The following is a 15,864-nucleotide window of genomic DNA, read 5'->3' as shown; positions in this document are numbered from 1 at the left end:
TTACAAACTGTATCATTTAATCTTGTCACATGACGAGGCGGCTTCCTGCATCAAGCACATGCACGCTGTCATGCAGCTTTAACAAGTACAGACATCAGAATGAAGAAACACAGCCTCACGTGGAACTCCTCTCAGAGTAAACAGTCTTTTTCAAGTCAACAGAAAGACTTGAGATTATTACGTCCACTTTCCCAAAGTTTTTGTTTGTTTTTGTTGTTTTTTTTTGTTGGAAAGGTCATCTTAATGGATAATATTAAAAATGAACTTTATAATGTTTGCATTCCACTTCCATTCTTGCTCTCTGTCTCCACCAATGTGTGACCTTTGACCTGATTAGATAGATTAATCTATTTCCTGGGAGCAGCGTGGAAATTTTATCTTGACCTCTGACTCGTATGATCTGCGGTTCTCCTTTCCACCACGGTCCGTATCCACGCTTTGTACACGGAGGTCTTGACCTCTGCTGCTGCGACGAGGGAGAACCAGGGGGCCCGGCTGGCACGGTGACTCGGCAAGGCTGGTGGGAGGGTTAGTCAAGATTGCATGCAGATGTTGTTTCGGGGGCCCTCTGCTTATTTAACAAGAGGATGTGGAACATAAATCTCCCAAGCCCTCGGCTGCACTGTATCATATGTGAGGTCACACATGAGGCCATATTGGTTCAACTTCCTCTTGAGTGAGGCGCAGCACCCGGGGCAGAGAGTTATGGTGTTTTATCTTAGCAGTACGCGGCTGTCATGTGCTTTTATCAACAAATACAGTACTACATAATAAAACTTAAGCTCTCCAGAAATATACCTCTGCTATATGAGACTCTCCTTTCCTACATGGAGAGTTTGCAGTGCTATGAATGGAGGCACAGCTTCATCTGTAATTGATAAAAAATGATTAAGGGAGGACTAATTAGCAGAGTACTGGCAGGATAAGTGCAGGAACACAGTCCTTGCTAAATGGAGATCCAGTGAGACAACAAACAGGATGTATCACTTTAAATGAGAAGGAAGAGATGGATGATCAATATAACAGATAAGTAACACTAATACTGCCACACGGCACAAGGACAAAATCAAAGACTTAGTTCTTCTAATGGAAACGCCAACAAAAAAACACTGGTGATAAAAGATCTAATCTAAACTTCACTGACAGGTTAGACTTATGGATGGAAGAATGGAAGAAAATTACTCATTTGCAAGTCAAGGTTCAGTACTCTGAGGTCTTCTTCATCTTTTTTGTTCTGTTTTTAAATAGTGCAAGAGACCGGAAACTCAACCTTCACATAATTCAGGTCAAATCAAGCTAATTGAAGCTGCAAAGTTGGATGATTCTCTGGGGGTTTGTCACCATGAGCAACAGCTTTCACACCAAACAGTCATTTGGACCATCGTTAATATGAAAAATATTGATCAGTGCAGCTTTAAATCTACACCACGTGTGAGGACTAATGTATCAACATGTCAGCAGTATTGTGATGCGATAGCAGGTTCAGGTAATGCTAAAGTCAAAATGCTCATCGGTAGTGTTGGATAGCTATAATCTATAGGAAACCATGAATGTAAAATAATAGCTAAACACCAGAAATTGCAATACGATTGGTAACTAGCTGTTACATAAATGTCATGGAATAAAAATTAAAAAAACACAGTATTTTTCCTTCTGAGATGTAGCAAGTCAAACAAGAGAATGTAAATACTGAAGTACTGTGACTACAGTACAACACATGCATATCCATAACTTTAACTAACCAATGAGTTTAAAATATCAAACCAACGCGGACCTCAAAGATAGCAGACACAGCTCTCTTGCCAAGTTAGATGAGAAAATCAATACTACTCTCACATCTGTACACTAAATACTAAGCTGGAGCCAGTCGATGATTAGCGTAGCTTAGTATAAGAATTGGAAACCACGACATTTTGAGGGTGTTTTTTTTGTTGTTGTATGGATTATATAAACTAGATCTAATGTGTTGATTAGTGAGCTTTAGATGTCTGTACTTTTACATTTGGATAGAGCCACACTATCTGTTTCTCCCTGCTTCTGGTCTTTATGCTAAGCTAAACTAACAGTGTCCCAGCTGTTTACCTCCTAAACACCCTTCACATCTAACTCTTGGCAGGAAAGCAAATAAGATTATCTCCCAAAATATCAAATTATCTTTAATGTAAGACCTCAAAGGAGCAACTAAGTAATTTTCTGGTTATTTAATATAATTCTGGCGCGCTCATTTAAAGTTTTTAGCACCAACCATTTACTTTACTGTTTGCTGACACATAGTAATGTGTTACCATGAAAAGAGGAAAGTGTCTCATTCATGTGTCTGACCTTAATGACATTACATGTGAAATGTTCAGTTATCCAGTGACACACTTTATTCAACTTTGTATTCATCTTCTTGGCCTAACATGGCGCTGCTCGGCTCAGACGTACAGTACTGAGGACTTTTACAAGAGCAAGGAAAATATTAACTTTCCCACAAACATGCCAGCAGATCCCCTCTTGAAATACGTTTTTCACTTTGACCTTTTTGACACTGTGTCAGAGGTAACCGCAGTCTGCGAGAGTAATAAAAATATAAAAAAATAAAACAAACAAAATATGATTATTTTAGCCTGGGGATTTGAGGGAGACACTGAAATGACAGCAGTTTTTCTTCCACACATTCTTTTTATTTGTAAATAATAAAAATGAACTTTTTTCTTTTTTTTAAATATAAAACATACACATCATTTGAGCCACATCTGTTATACAAACAAGAAATGTTGCAGTGAATGCTTTACTTTTTTCTAATTTTCTTTTTGTTTTTTTGTTTTTTTGTTTCAGTGGAACACAGAAGTTGTAAACAATCAGCATTTTTTTTTCCTGTTAATACTGACAAAGAAAAAAACAAACAAAATAAAAGAAAACCAGCTTCACCGGACGATGAAAAGAAAAGTCAACTCTTCTGAAGTGGGACTGAACATGGCCGGGGTTCAGACGTTTGGGTTTGAAGCACAAAGAAGTGTTCAGATGACGACTTTTAGAGTAGTGGTACACCTGTAGTTTAATCTCGGCCAGTTTGTCCATTGCCTTGTGTTTTCCCACTGCATGGTCCCTAATGACGTACTAAGCGCTCCTCATTATTATGACTTGGCCCCTTTGCAAATGTCACTGAACCCAATGAAAACCCATTGAATGGCTGTATTTACAGTGTATGACTCTCTGTGCATCTACATTTATTCTGTATATAACTTAACAGTTCATGTGTTAGCATATCTGAAATCATTATGTTAAAACATAATTCATATTTCCATATAAGTGATCTGATTTGTACATATTTATTCATCATACATCATCTCAGCCCCTTGGAGGTATACTATGATGTGGAGTAACAGTAAGAGGGGCTGTGAGGTCTGCTCAGTACTACTGTGCAGTACAGTACATCTTCCAGAGGGTCGAGGAAAGACATCAACGTAATCTTGGGATTTAGTTTGAGAGACATTCAGCACCGGACTGAGGGACGTGGAATAGACTGCAGTTGAGTTCAAATGTCTTTGCGTAATGGGAATGGCTTCGGTTTCTTGGTTTTATCTCTTTAATATTCAAGTACGAGCAAACTGTACAACTGCATGCAACATACAAGCGGCCCTACAGTATGTGGAACTAACACACGTATCTAGTTCAGTATCTTTTTTTTCTGTATCTGTTTCGTTTTACAAAAAATGTGCATGCAGCTTGGAACAGGTTCCAAAGTCATGCTGGCTCCGCCTTTTTTCCTGGTGGGAGGAGTCTGCGGGCCGAACAGAGGATGAGCATTGGTGTTGGTGTCCTGACAGATCAGTCTGATTGGTTACTTTCACATTCACAGAGATGCACAAGGGAAACTGTGAGCGATTCATCTTTTTCTGTTTGTTTGTCTTGTTTCCTAATATCTAGACAAAGAAATGAACGGAAACCAGTGACGGGATTGTTTCTTTTTTTGCCTTTTTTTTTTTTAACTACATGTTTTTCTCAAAAAGTTAAACTTTTTGTTGTAAAAAAATCAAGCTCTTGTGCTTGTGTTTAAATTTCAAAAGAATGTAAACTAAGGGTTGGATAGAAACCTGAAACGTGCCAGGGCGAGGGAATGCACTCCCCAAAAAATGTGAAAAAATTAGACGGTCCTATCTTGTTCTTGTGTAGGTGAACAAAGATTTACTTTTTTTTCTTTTTTACAGTGATGTTATACCCTTGTGATATTTCAAAGTGACATAAATTTTATTTATTGGTCAACCTCCTGGGAGGCCTAATATACATCTATACAAAGACGACTGGCCTGGACATCTGCCAGCGGTGGAACAAGGAAAACAACGCTGCACGCTAATCTCACTGTCAAGTGTAAAAATCTAAGCCCCCCCCCCTCCCCAGCATAACACTTGCAGACATTTATTAGTTTTTATATCCTTTTTTATCTCTTGTGTTTTGTTTTTTTCTCTCCATGCACACACCAGACTGACAACATTATCATGAGCATTTCACGCACTGTAAAAACATCTTGTGCCAGTAGTAACAAAGGTAAAGAAATGAACGACAAAGCAAACACGCTAAAACAGTGTGGCTTCAGAGCAGCCATGGTAAAAAAAGAAAAGAGGATTTTCGAGAGAGAGAGAGAGAGAGGGACCAGTGATGCGGCTCCAAGGTCTAGGCACCAGAAGAAGGCCCTGTGCTTCCAGACTGAATACCCACGCGGGAACACCCTGCCTCTGGGGTGGGCAGGAGTGCCGGCAGTCTGTTGGGGTTCTGGAGGAGGCCACTACAGAGAGGACTGCGCCACCTGCAGGTGTGGAGGGTGATTAACCTCTGTCTCGAGTCCATACATTCCGATGCTTACGTACATTTCTTTGCTATTATTGATTCAGTTAAAAACCACCCTGCTTCATTTGATTCTCTGACACTTTTATCGCCTCCCGTCTCGAGGGTTATCGCTCGGTGTCTGTCGGCAGCCTCGCGTCTTCAGCATACACAGAGAAAAACTATGAGATTTTTCTTTGAATGGATATGAAACACTGAAATGTGGCGCTCCCTACAACAGACAAAATTAACCGCGACAGAAGTGATTGTCAGATCTCAACAAAGCTTTCTCGTTGTGACTGTTTATGATTGTTGTTGTTCTACATTTTCCGCCATCTTTTTTTTAAAATATTGATTTCTCTCTACAGTACGTTTCATGAGTTTGTTACTTGTCGAGCGGGTCGTAGAGCTGTTGGTCCACTAGGATCGGACCCCAGGCGGTCCGGAGGAACTGTCGAGTGAAGACTGGGAAGCCCGCCGCGTTAGGGAGGCAAGTGTCGGGTCCACCAAGGAGGACGGTGGGAACAACTTGTACCAACCAATCACTGTGCTTGATAAGTCCAATTCCTCCAATAGGATTTGTGCAACTCCCATGAAGCTCTTATGGTCCATGCGGCCGTAGTCGCCCCATACAATCACCTGAGGGAAAACCATGATTGGTCAAATTACACAGCAGTCTACTTTCTACTGCTAAAACATATTTTATCAGTATTTGGGAAAACATTTTCCAATGTAGAGAAATATATCTTAGGCTCACCTGTAAGACTTTACCCTGTGGGCTTTCCTCGAATAGCAGTGGTTGCTGGTACAGTGGGTCAAGTGTTTTCCGTGCAATCTTGGTTTTCTTTTTGGCTACGTATGCTCCATTATTCAGCAGATAGACCTTGACATATGGAGCTGAAGGCAGAAACAAAACAATAAAAAAGCCATTACAGAGGAACACAGCGGCTGGCCATTATAATCCAGATCAGATCTCACAGCTGTGTTATGTCTTTACGGGAGGGAAAAGCAAAGAGAAAATTTCAGCGGGGTGTATCTGCTGGATATCTCTGCATGTAGAGTGTATATCATATAATAATGTGATGAGTGTATGACTGATGTCTTAAGAGGGAGGGAGGGATTAGTTGCTCTTTGGAATCTCAAGGTCGTTCAGGTTCTCACCAGGGAGGGATTTGGATCCCGGCTTTTGCACAAGTCCTCGAGCTCTGATGACTTCCACCTCCAGCTGACCCTTTTTCTCCATCATACCGATCTGGATGTCACCTGGGGAGACACAGAGGAGTGAAAAGATGATTGGTTTAATGCAACAGGAAGAGATCGATGACATCGGGTGCTGCAGGGCTAAAGGTGCTGGCGGCTAAAAGATAAACATGCAGTCAGGAAAAATGTGGTGTGGTAGTGAACCCAGAAAAATGTATGTTACCCTGATGAGAGTGCTCAGTGCTTCATCTGGTGTAAAGGACAAATTATGTAAAAAAAAAAAATTATTTGTAAATATCGCATATTATTCATACTTAATACTTATATTATGCTAGATACTGCTGCTGCTTGTTCATATGAACAAACATGTCTCCTAGCCATTATTACATTATATAACTCTACAGTATGTTCTCACTACAAATATTTAGTTTTTACTTCACCTGAATTTCCTTCCTAGGAGTCAATAAAGGCTCATCTCATCCTAAGTAGGTCCAGTGTATAAGAGTATTTATTTGCAGCAATGCAATAAAATATTCATGAGTATGTTTTCACTAGTTTATATTCACCTGAAAATAAGTATCATTGTGCTTTTGTTGTCCTAAAATGAGCCCTTCATATCTACAGTGAGAGCGGGTCCTCTTCCACGGAGTCTGCCATGTTGAACTGACATTTTTCTACAGTAGCCCTGAGCAGACAAAACTAACACTGAACTAGATATGGAATTTTTAGCTTTTTTATGTAGTATTATGTACATGCTTGGAAGAAGAGGTCAAGACATGGTAGAGTATTCATTTGGTGGGGATCTGCAAGTTCATCGCAATAATCAATAAGTCAATAAGTCAATAATAATCAACATATACTATTAAACTAAAAATACCCTGGACACAGAACTGAGAACTGAATACATACATACATACACACATACATACATACTACTACTAATAATAATAACAATACTACTACTACTGCTACTACTACTAATAATAATAATAATAATAATAATGATTTTTCTTATTGATTTTTCCCAATACTAGCTGGGAATGGCTCCAGCCCCACACTATCTAAACGTATAGCTAATAGATGGAAAACAATTACAATATTAAAATCTAAAAATAAAAATAAATACATAATAAAAAATGTATTCAAAAATCATTCAAAAAATAAAGAAATAGATTTTAAAAAAAGATTTTGAAAATAAAAGACAGAAGACAGAAACCAAAGAAAATATTTAAACTATGAAAAACTAAATTTAAAGATATTGAGATTTCAGAAGTTAAAGGAGAAGAAGAATTATCAAGAGTGTCTTACCAATGGCAGGAGTAGCCAGCGTTTGCCTTCCCACTAACTGAGCTGGTCCCAGGCCATCAAGGAAGTCACTGAACTGACTGCTAGCACCCAGATTCACTCCAGAGAAGAGCAAACTATCACAGAAAACATGTAACATGAATAAATTACAACAAACATGATCGATAACTCAACCAAATCAACATGAAGACAGAGGTAGGTATGGGCAGTCACCTCTCTCCTATACTACCCTTGGTGCTGTCTGTACACAGTCAGCATACTTTAAGACTTTAGAGCTTATTTCATTTCGCTGCCTTTAGTAGAACCCATTTGGTGCCAGTCATTATTTACAGCATAAAAGAACAGCCTAGAATTACCCAAGCGAGATAATCTATCAGAGAAAACACCAGGCCTTAATTTGATTCAGTCAAAGTTTGTGTTTTATCATTGCCTCACTGAGCCCAAATTTGTTTTTTTTTTACAGTGTGCTCATTATATTACACTGTTTACCGTCGGTCAGCTGACACATACATTCAGCGTACGCCTGGATATAATCCCTCAGAACTTGTTGGCGTACAAACTTTACTGTCACATCCACGTCCTTTCATTAATGGTGCTTCAGTTTGGTGGGACAGGAGTTAATTTCAAGCTACAGCAGCTTCAGCTGTGCAACATTTGGCATTTGAAACAGACGAAAAAGGAAATATAGAAACACTACAGCCTGAAAACGCAGATGGAAGTGTAGACAGACAGAAATAAAATTATATTGCATTCTACTTGAAGAGAGAAACAAAGGATAGAGGAGGAGGAGAGTGTGTGGATGGTTGGTGGTAATGAGAACAGGAAGTGTGTGCTTTACTGACTTCCCCTCAGAGTTGTAGCTGTTCATGCTGCCATTGTTGGACTCTCTGCTGGGCTGTCGGCTCATGTTCCTGGTCAGCTCTACCGCCATGCCGGTCTCCGTGCTCCTTTGGATAGGTGCACCCTTCTCCTTCTTACTCTTTCCCTCTGGAAGAAAGAAGAGAGATGAAAGATGTGCTTTGGTACTCTTTCTGTATCGTGCTGTTTCAGTTCTCTAAAAGCACAGAATTCTTGAAAAGGACGACATTTTATTTCTCATTCAAAGAAAAAAGTGATCTGCTAACTGAGATAGAGGTGAAGCTCAACAGCAGCTACTTTACCCCTATGAGTTGACACTATTTCTTATTCCTACCAAGAAATAGTCTGAGAAATGAACGACAATATTACAGCAATTTCCTGTATTTCTGGTGATTGTGCTAAACTAAGTTAACCGACTGCTCGTGGCAGCTTCATAATCACTGCACACACAAGCGAGTGGTATGAGTATGTCCCAAAATGTTGAACTTTTCCCAGGACTAAATGTTTCACTTCACTAAAAGTAAAAGTTTCATGCTTTCACAGAGCATTAAGAGAACCATTTCCTTTAAGCCTTGTTGTGTTTTGGAAACATCAGTCATTAGTCATTGGTATGGGTGAGGCCGGATGCTACATTTCCCATGATTAAGCTCAAAAGCTTCTTTTGTTAGACACTCCCTGCCTGGTAAATACCCACAAACTTCATACCCCTAGATTGTAACTCAGGCTTTTGGTTATGAATTTATAGCCTCAAATCCAAAGATGTGCTGACTCAAACTGATGGGAGTGCTCCTTTAAACTGTTGCTGCCCCATAAAATGTTTCTTTCATAGATCACAAAAAATCTCAAAGTATTACAAAATTAAGAAAACTATTTTTGAAGCTATGCTGTGGTTAGGAGAGAAACGGACCAATTTCCAGAGGCCATTTGTCAATGGGATAAAGACTTTTTGATAGTGGAAGAGAAAGTAGAACATCTCAAGATAGCCCATAAATCCAGTTAAATACTCTGTGATGTCTCTGTCTGAAGCATGGCCAAAGTCCCACCCATGTCCTTCCGAATCTAGTAATCAGTAGTAAACAGGAAATTGTTGGGCAGAAAAACAAACCAAACAACGCTGTGCACCATGTGGGGAGATCCATCCATGTATCCATCCCATTGACTCGCAATATGGCACGTACAGTGCAAAGAGAAAAATGTAGCTACAATCCTGAGCCCACCATCATTGTTTGGATAGGAGATATTATAGGAGACATCCAGCAGGTGAGGTGGTCACAGACATTTAGAACCAATCATAAATTATTATCACACTAAAATGTAAAAACTCAAACATAAGCCTTCTTACCTGCTTTTACTCTCCATCATGAATGGGAAGGATTTTTAAAATTCTCTGCACTACCTCAACTCCCTGTCTCTCCCCTCTATTCAGGCAGAGAGAGCGAGAGACCCCCTTAGGCCTGGTGTTCTCTAATAGCTTTTTATGTCCACTTCAGGGGGGGGGGGGGCAGCGTTTTGGCTTTCATCTTGAGTCTTATGCCCCCCCACCTGTGGTAAAAGTGTGACTGGGAGCTGAGCTGTGAGGGGCTTTTTAGCCGGCCTGAAACATATAATTTGTGTAGTGTGGAGTAGTGATGCAGCAGAGGTTTGCCCTTTACAGAACAAAAGAGCACTTATAATTTGTGGCGCTTCGGTAGAGTCCATTTCTCAGGACAAATCTTTGTCTACATGTGAAAGAGTCTCATAATTTTGCAAAATCTGTGCAGAATCTAAGCCAGGAAATGATTTTGGGTTTGTAACACGGTGTTAATGTTGGCCTTTTGTGTTTTGGAGAGTGGTAATCCAGGCAGACTAAAAGAAAAGCTCTGTGGAAAGTTACAATAACAGTTCTCATCATAACACTGCTATAAAATACAATGTTGCTACATGGGGAGGGAACCAAAAATGTTTTTCTACCTGTATTTTCTTGTGGATATGCAATCTCTGCTCTGGTTGCCACACTGAAATGTATTCTTAAAGGGGAAACTCCAGTGATTTAGTTTTGCCTTTACATGTTGGGAGACTAGCAAAGAGAAGCAGAGATCTTCTGACTTTTAGTCAGTTTAGTTTATGGGTCAAGCTCTAAAAACATCGCCTCCCACACCTCCCATCATGCAACATGATAATATCTTTAATAAGCCGGGTAAACACCCACGCCTTTTGAACTCCATGTAGTCCACTAGTAACGCAGACGGTTATCTGTAATAAATTTGTAGTCTCCAAAACTGAGATAACCCTGATGACCCCTCCGTGAGAAAAAAGTGCATTACCTGAACACAACATTTAGCGAAAGGCTATTTAAGTATGTGTTTGATTGGTGAAGGTTAGGATAAAGCTTTGGTTAAATTTAATTTCACAGCAGAAAACTGTAAATTGATAATAAACTGAGAGGTGAACCTGGAAGTCAACAAAGATGGAAGTTAATATCCATCATCCCATACAGTACATGCACACCTTTATGTTCCAGTGTCAAATGATGTTTACTGTTGCAGCAGTCCCCAACCACTGTGGGTCATTTGCTACCAGCCCACAAATATTTTATTATTTTATTGATTATCAGAGTCTGACATTTTAGTTTAGTTTTATTTTGAAAAATGACCACTGTGACGCTTGACACATGTCAAGACCAGACGCTCTTTCTGCTACAGCTGTACTGTTGTGTCTCTCCTCCACAACAATGATAGAAACACACTAAATCAGTTCTTGCAAGAGCAACACTGTGTACAGATGTCGACAAGGTTTAACCAATCAGCAGCTAGTGTCTGGAACCCTGTTTTATCAGTGTTTGTGGTACAATACAAGCCCTTAGATCAGCATGGACGAGAATCAGCTGGCAGTTCTAGCTGGCTACATCTGTAACTTTGTTTCAGCCTTGCTAAAAGAAAATTAAAGTAAAACAGATAAAACTAGTTTGTGGGCCTCTAAACAAGTGAAGTGGGAACTAAAGAACTTGTTTTGTGACCGGATCTGGCTCATGTAGTCTGCTCAGTAGTTTGATGCTCCTGCTGTGTATGGCTGGGTCGAGCAGAGGTCAAAGCAGAGACTCTACAGCCCTGACATCACTGCAGTATCATGAACTTTCCAATCCAAATTTTGCATAATAATATTTCTAGTATCCATCATATCCTTTGGAGGAAATTTGACACATTCACACAAACCAGTGGCACGTACAGTCACCACTGAACATTTTAGGGTTGCCATGGCAACTTACCAGGGTCAATGATCTGAGAAGTGCTGCGGCTGCGACGGTTGCCAACGATGGCCACCACCCGCGCACTGAGGCTGGAGCGTCTCTTCTTGCTGCCGCCACCCACTGTGCCCAGTGCTGTGTCTGATTGGCTGCCGTCGGTGCGCTCCTGGGTGTAGATTTCTCCGCTCACGCTGGAGCTCTTGAGCATGCTGCGACCTACCGATCGCAAATGACGACTGGAGACAGAGAGAAGACGGTGAGTGACACCGCGATGTGGTGTGATGGAGAGGGGATGTCATGAGGTCTCTGTACTGTACCTTCATCTTAGCAGAATGCAAAAACAACGTGGAGTGATGGATGGTGGTAATTATAACACTGTGAGTTTAAGAGTCATGTTTAATCGAACACTATGTGAATCAAATGACAAATGAATGATGAGTAAACATCTGGAAAGATGACAGATATCATACCAAATAAAAGTTAGAGTTTGGTGGTTTGATGTTTTGTTGACATATTTGTGCCTTCATATCTCAGATCTCAAGAGACTGTCCTGGTTCAAAGAGATCACACTAAAGTAAATTAAAATGTTCTTGTAGTCCAAAGTGTCCAAAGCTGACAGTCACATCATGTATTCGAGTTCATTCTTCTCAAACGAGCTGCTACACGTGAGCAGAAGCTGCCCAGAACTCTGTGCTGCCTCCTTGGAGTTCTGAGCAGCTGCCGCATGTCCATCCCCTCAGAGGGGGTCAGAGTGCTGCAGGAGAGCCCAGCTACGCTGCCCCTATCCCCCATAGCCTCCACTCCCAGTGGGCCCCTGACAGCCACAGTCCAGTGGCCCAGAGGGGCCAGGGAATGACTGGGAAGAGGGAGGGTGGTTTGAGGCCTCTCCACTACCCCCTGTAGGGGGGTTAGGGAAGGACGTGCAGCAGAAGGAGAGGATGGGAGGGGAGGGTCCGGGTCTGGAGGATGGAGGGGGTCCTGGCAGTCACAGCACAGGATGCATGCAAGGAGGGATCTGAGACATGCAGAGGGGATCGCACAAACATAAACACAAGAAACAAGGGCAAAATATAACAGAAATATTATATTGTATTTGTTGTTATTGGCTGAAAATCTTGTGATTTGTCTGTTTTTTTGGATTGACTGTAACTGTTGAAACTGTGTTATTGTGTCTTTTTTTTTTTTATGAAAATGCAAAATGTATCTTTTACTGTTTTTTTTTTGTTGAAAGGTCAACTTTTTGAAACACACAAATTTCCAGCCAACAACAAATGATACAAAGTATATGCAAACAAATAAAATGAAATGAAAAGAAATTTGAAGATTAGCAGCAAAATATTTGAAATTGATGAGAATCAGAATATTAAACATTTAGGAAAATCAAGCAGAGGGAAAGGTAGCACAAGAAGACATAAGGAGGGTTTGATGTGTCAAAGAAGCCTCTGTTTCCATTCCTCTGTATTCATTCAGTCACTTCTATAACCCGATCATCAAACTGGCCTGAAGCAGATGTGAGGGGATCCACTGAATACCGATATTGATATTCCACTCTGAGTGAAAACTGACCTGAGGCCAGACAGCCTTGTACATCTCTAGATTACTAATTCATACCATGTCTCTCTAAAAACTGACCTTTTATCTGAATAATAGATAAGCTACATTACAGACTGACCAGTTTTAATAAATGGCTGCTGACTCCTTTGTCTGCTCATTTAAATTCAGACTTTGTGTTTTTACGTTTGTTTGATCATAGTGTTAGAACACATGCTCACCTCGGCCTAAAAACGGATTACTGACTGTACCATCAGCCTCTGTGACCTTCAGCCCAAGTGTTCACTATATGACTAGAAATATGTGGACACCTCCACCCACATATTTTTGATTTGGAGCTGATTTTTGTGGTTTGGGCTACACCCTTTTCCGAAAAATTCCAATTAAGAGAAATGCTACACCGTACTGTGACATTTGAAACAATCGTCTGCTGGCCATGTCCTGTTCCAGCATGACAATGACACTGTGCACAAACCAGGTCCATAAAGAAATGGTTTCTTAACACCCTGTAAACTGAAGCAGCATGTTTGAAATGAAACATACACACGTGTGTAACAATTTATGAGTATAATATTTGGAACTGCATGTCTGAGTGTCTATATAAATTTTCCATGTTTCCATGGTGTTTGGGGACCCGCTGCGTGTATCACGCTCTCTCTGTCTCTCCGTCACCTCTGACTCTAGAAAGTGTGTCAAAGGCTGTGGGGCTGAGCTTTTATAACACTCTATTTGGATTGATCTGTAGTAAGGCCATAAAGAACGGGGCCCCGTCTCCTCCTCCCAGACCTCAATACATTAGCCAGCTAATAAGCTGCACTACATCACCACCTGGCCCACTGAGGACCACTGGGATAGGGTCGTTTGTCCCTGTCAGCACACTGCTACTGGTCGGCCAGGGATATGTGTGTGTGTGTGTGTGTGTGTGTGTGTTTTAAATTATTATATTTTATATGATATATATTTTTTGTGTTTCTTAAATGTACATTTATCATTTAGTATATTTACATTTATATACTGTATATTTTTTAATACATTCCTCAAAAAATACAAAGGTGGGAGGACTTGAGATTTGCTAAATTGATTCTCTTTGAACAAAAAGATCAAGCTGAAAATTATTTTAAGCAAATAGTAAATTTATATTCATTCATTTTATTCATAAAAAGCGATTAAAGTTAATTTCAGCATCATTAAATCTTTAACAGTTCATTTTTCTGAACGGCTGTTTAATGTTTCACCACCATTAGGGGGATTTTTTAGAGATGGACAAAAAAAAAATGTTTAAAATTTAGCCTTGTATGGTTTAAACTCTGAAAACCCTGGATCCTACATCTCCCATGATGCAGCAAAGCTGTACCTTTCATAAGAGCTTCCTCCATGCCTCCTTAACGTCAAGTATCTTTCAGATAAGTTCTGCCAACCACAGTTTTCTCAGACTTGAGAAAACTCTTTAAGAGTCACGGATTTTCACAGGCTGAGGATGACTTATCATGACTTGTCACTAAAATCTGTGGCGTGCCTCTTTAATTATAAGCTACATGAACATGCTACGGGTATAGATGATATGATAATGGATAATGTTGAGGATGCTTTAGATGTGTGAAAAAGAACAACATGGGTCCAAAATATGATTAAATTCTATTGAACCAGATGTGAATATACTAACTGCATCTTCAAAATAAAAAGTGCCAACATTGTTCATCTGGAAGATTCAAGTTTAACTTTGTGTCAGTGAGTGTCCAGCCTGTATAGGTGACACTGTATACCTACAAGTTCAAGCAGACTTTGGAGGCAAAAAGAAAATCGTTCCCTAAAGAGGTCAATAAGGTTCAGGCATTCAGGGATGCGATCTTGGGGATCCAGACCTGGTTGTACACCAATGATTTGTCAGCTTCTGGGATCCACTGATCTTTACCTGGTCTCCCTCGTGTCTCCAGCTACCGTGTGTCTCCTGCGCTTCAACTCCTCAGAGAAACGTCTCTTCCCTGCCGACTTCCTCCTGTCCTCCTCTCCATTCACCCCCCATGAGATCCTCCTCTCCTTCTTCTCCTCCTCCTCTAATGACTTGGATCTGAGTTCAAGTTCAAGTGGGTTTCCACCATTCGTTGTATGTACCCGTGTGTTTGTGCGTGTGCGATGACAGAGAGGACAGAGCATGCAGAAGGACAGAAACATGCAGCAGATGGCATGCAGAAATAAAAGAGAAAGGCACACACTGATTAGCATGCAGATATTACACAATGTAACATTTAGGTTTATTCCAAAAAGAGTCAGCTGACTCGATGTGGATGGATGACTGTAATTAAAACAGAATGGACTGAAATCCACAGCACCCTTCATATATAAACTAAGCATTTGACCAACAGCCAATGAGGACTGACCTGAGTCGTCCTCCAGGTCGTTCTGATTGGATAGACATGTAACTGGCGCTACTGAGGCGGGAGGCACTGCTGGCACGGGAGAGGGCCGACACGTCGCTCATATCGCTGTCTGATGATCTGGCTGACATGTTGTCACTGCTACGCCTCTGTTCTGCGTACATCTACAGACAGAGATGAGGCAGGGGGAGAGAAATGATGATTTTGCTCAAAAATAGTTGTACTGTATATACAGTATATGTATGTATATAATTTATCAAGTGCAGGAGAAGGAGGAGGAGGAGGAGATGGATGCTGACCTCCCGTTTGGTCTTGAGGTCCGTCTCAGGGTCGTGGGAGGCTGAAGGCCGGTAGGAATGTACTTTCATCTGCACCTGTCGGGCTCGCTCCTCTACTGCAAGGGCTGAGACAAGGAGCGGGAAAAACAGTGAGATACAAAGGACACAGATAACACAAAGAAAACATAAAGCAGAAAAAAAAGTCAGAAACACTGATGTGTTCATAGTTAGAGAGACTACAGCGAGAATTTGGGGGGGCGCAGGATCT

The 15,864-nt window shown here is 40.7% G+C and overlaps 1 protein-coding gene across 14 annotated transcripts in view; it reads right to left on the bottom strand.

Annotated features, from left to right (window-relative positions):
* Positions 1 to 3,894: 3,894 nt before the first annotated feature.
* rims1b (regulating synaptic membrane exocytosis 1b) overlaps positions 3,895 to 15,864 on the bottom strand; it is a 71,526-nt gene continuing 59,556 nt past the window's right edge. For all 14 annotated transcript variants that reach the window (XM_027285777.1, XM_027285947.1, XM_027285927.1 and 11 more), the window contains 8 exons: positions 15,618 to 15,721; positions 15,322 to 15,482; positions 11,414 to 11,628; positions 8,154 to 8,298; positions 7,315 to 7,427; positions 5,968 to 6,069; positions 5,564 to 5,703; positions 3,895 to 5,445 (listed from right to left, as the gene is read on the bottom strand). In XM_027285777.1, the coding sequence (XP_027141578.1) occupies positions 5,227 to 5,445; positions 5,564 to 5,703; positions 5,968 to 6,069; positions 7,315 to 7,427; positions 8,154 to 8,298; positions 11,414 to 11,628; positions 15,322 to 15,482; positions 15,618 to 15,721 (1,199 nt within the window). In that variant the 3' untranslated portion in view covers positions 3,895 to 5,226. The remainder of the gene's footprint in view (positions 5,446 to 5,563; positions 5,704 to 5,967; positions 6,070 to 7,314; positions 7,428 to 8,153; positions 8,299 to 11,413; positions 11,629 to 15,321; positions 15,483 to 15,617; positions 15,722 to 15,864) is intronic.

This window comes from Larimichthys crocea, chromosome I (genome assembly GCF_000972845.2).
Source record: "Larimichthys crocea isolate SSNF chromosome I, L_crocea_2.0, whole genome shotgun sequence".
Taxonomy (NCBI): domain Eukaryota; kingdom Metazoa; phylum Chordata; class Actinopteri; family Sciaenidae; genus Larimichthys; species Larimichthys crocea.
Note: the sequence above shows the minus strand (reverse complement) of the source record. Positions and strands in the feature narration are given on the sequence as shown.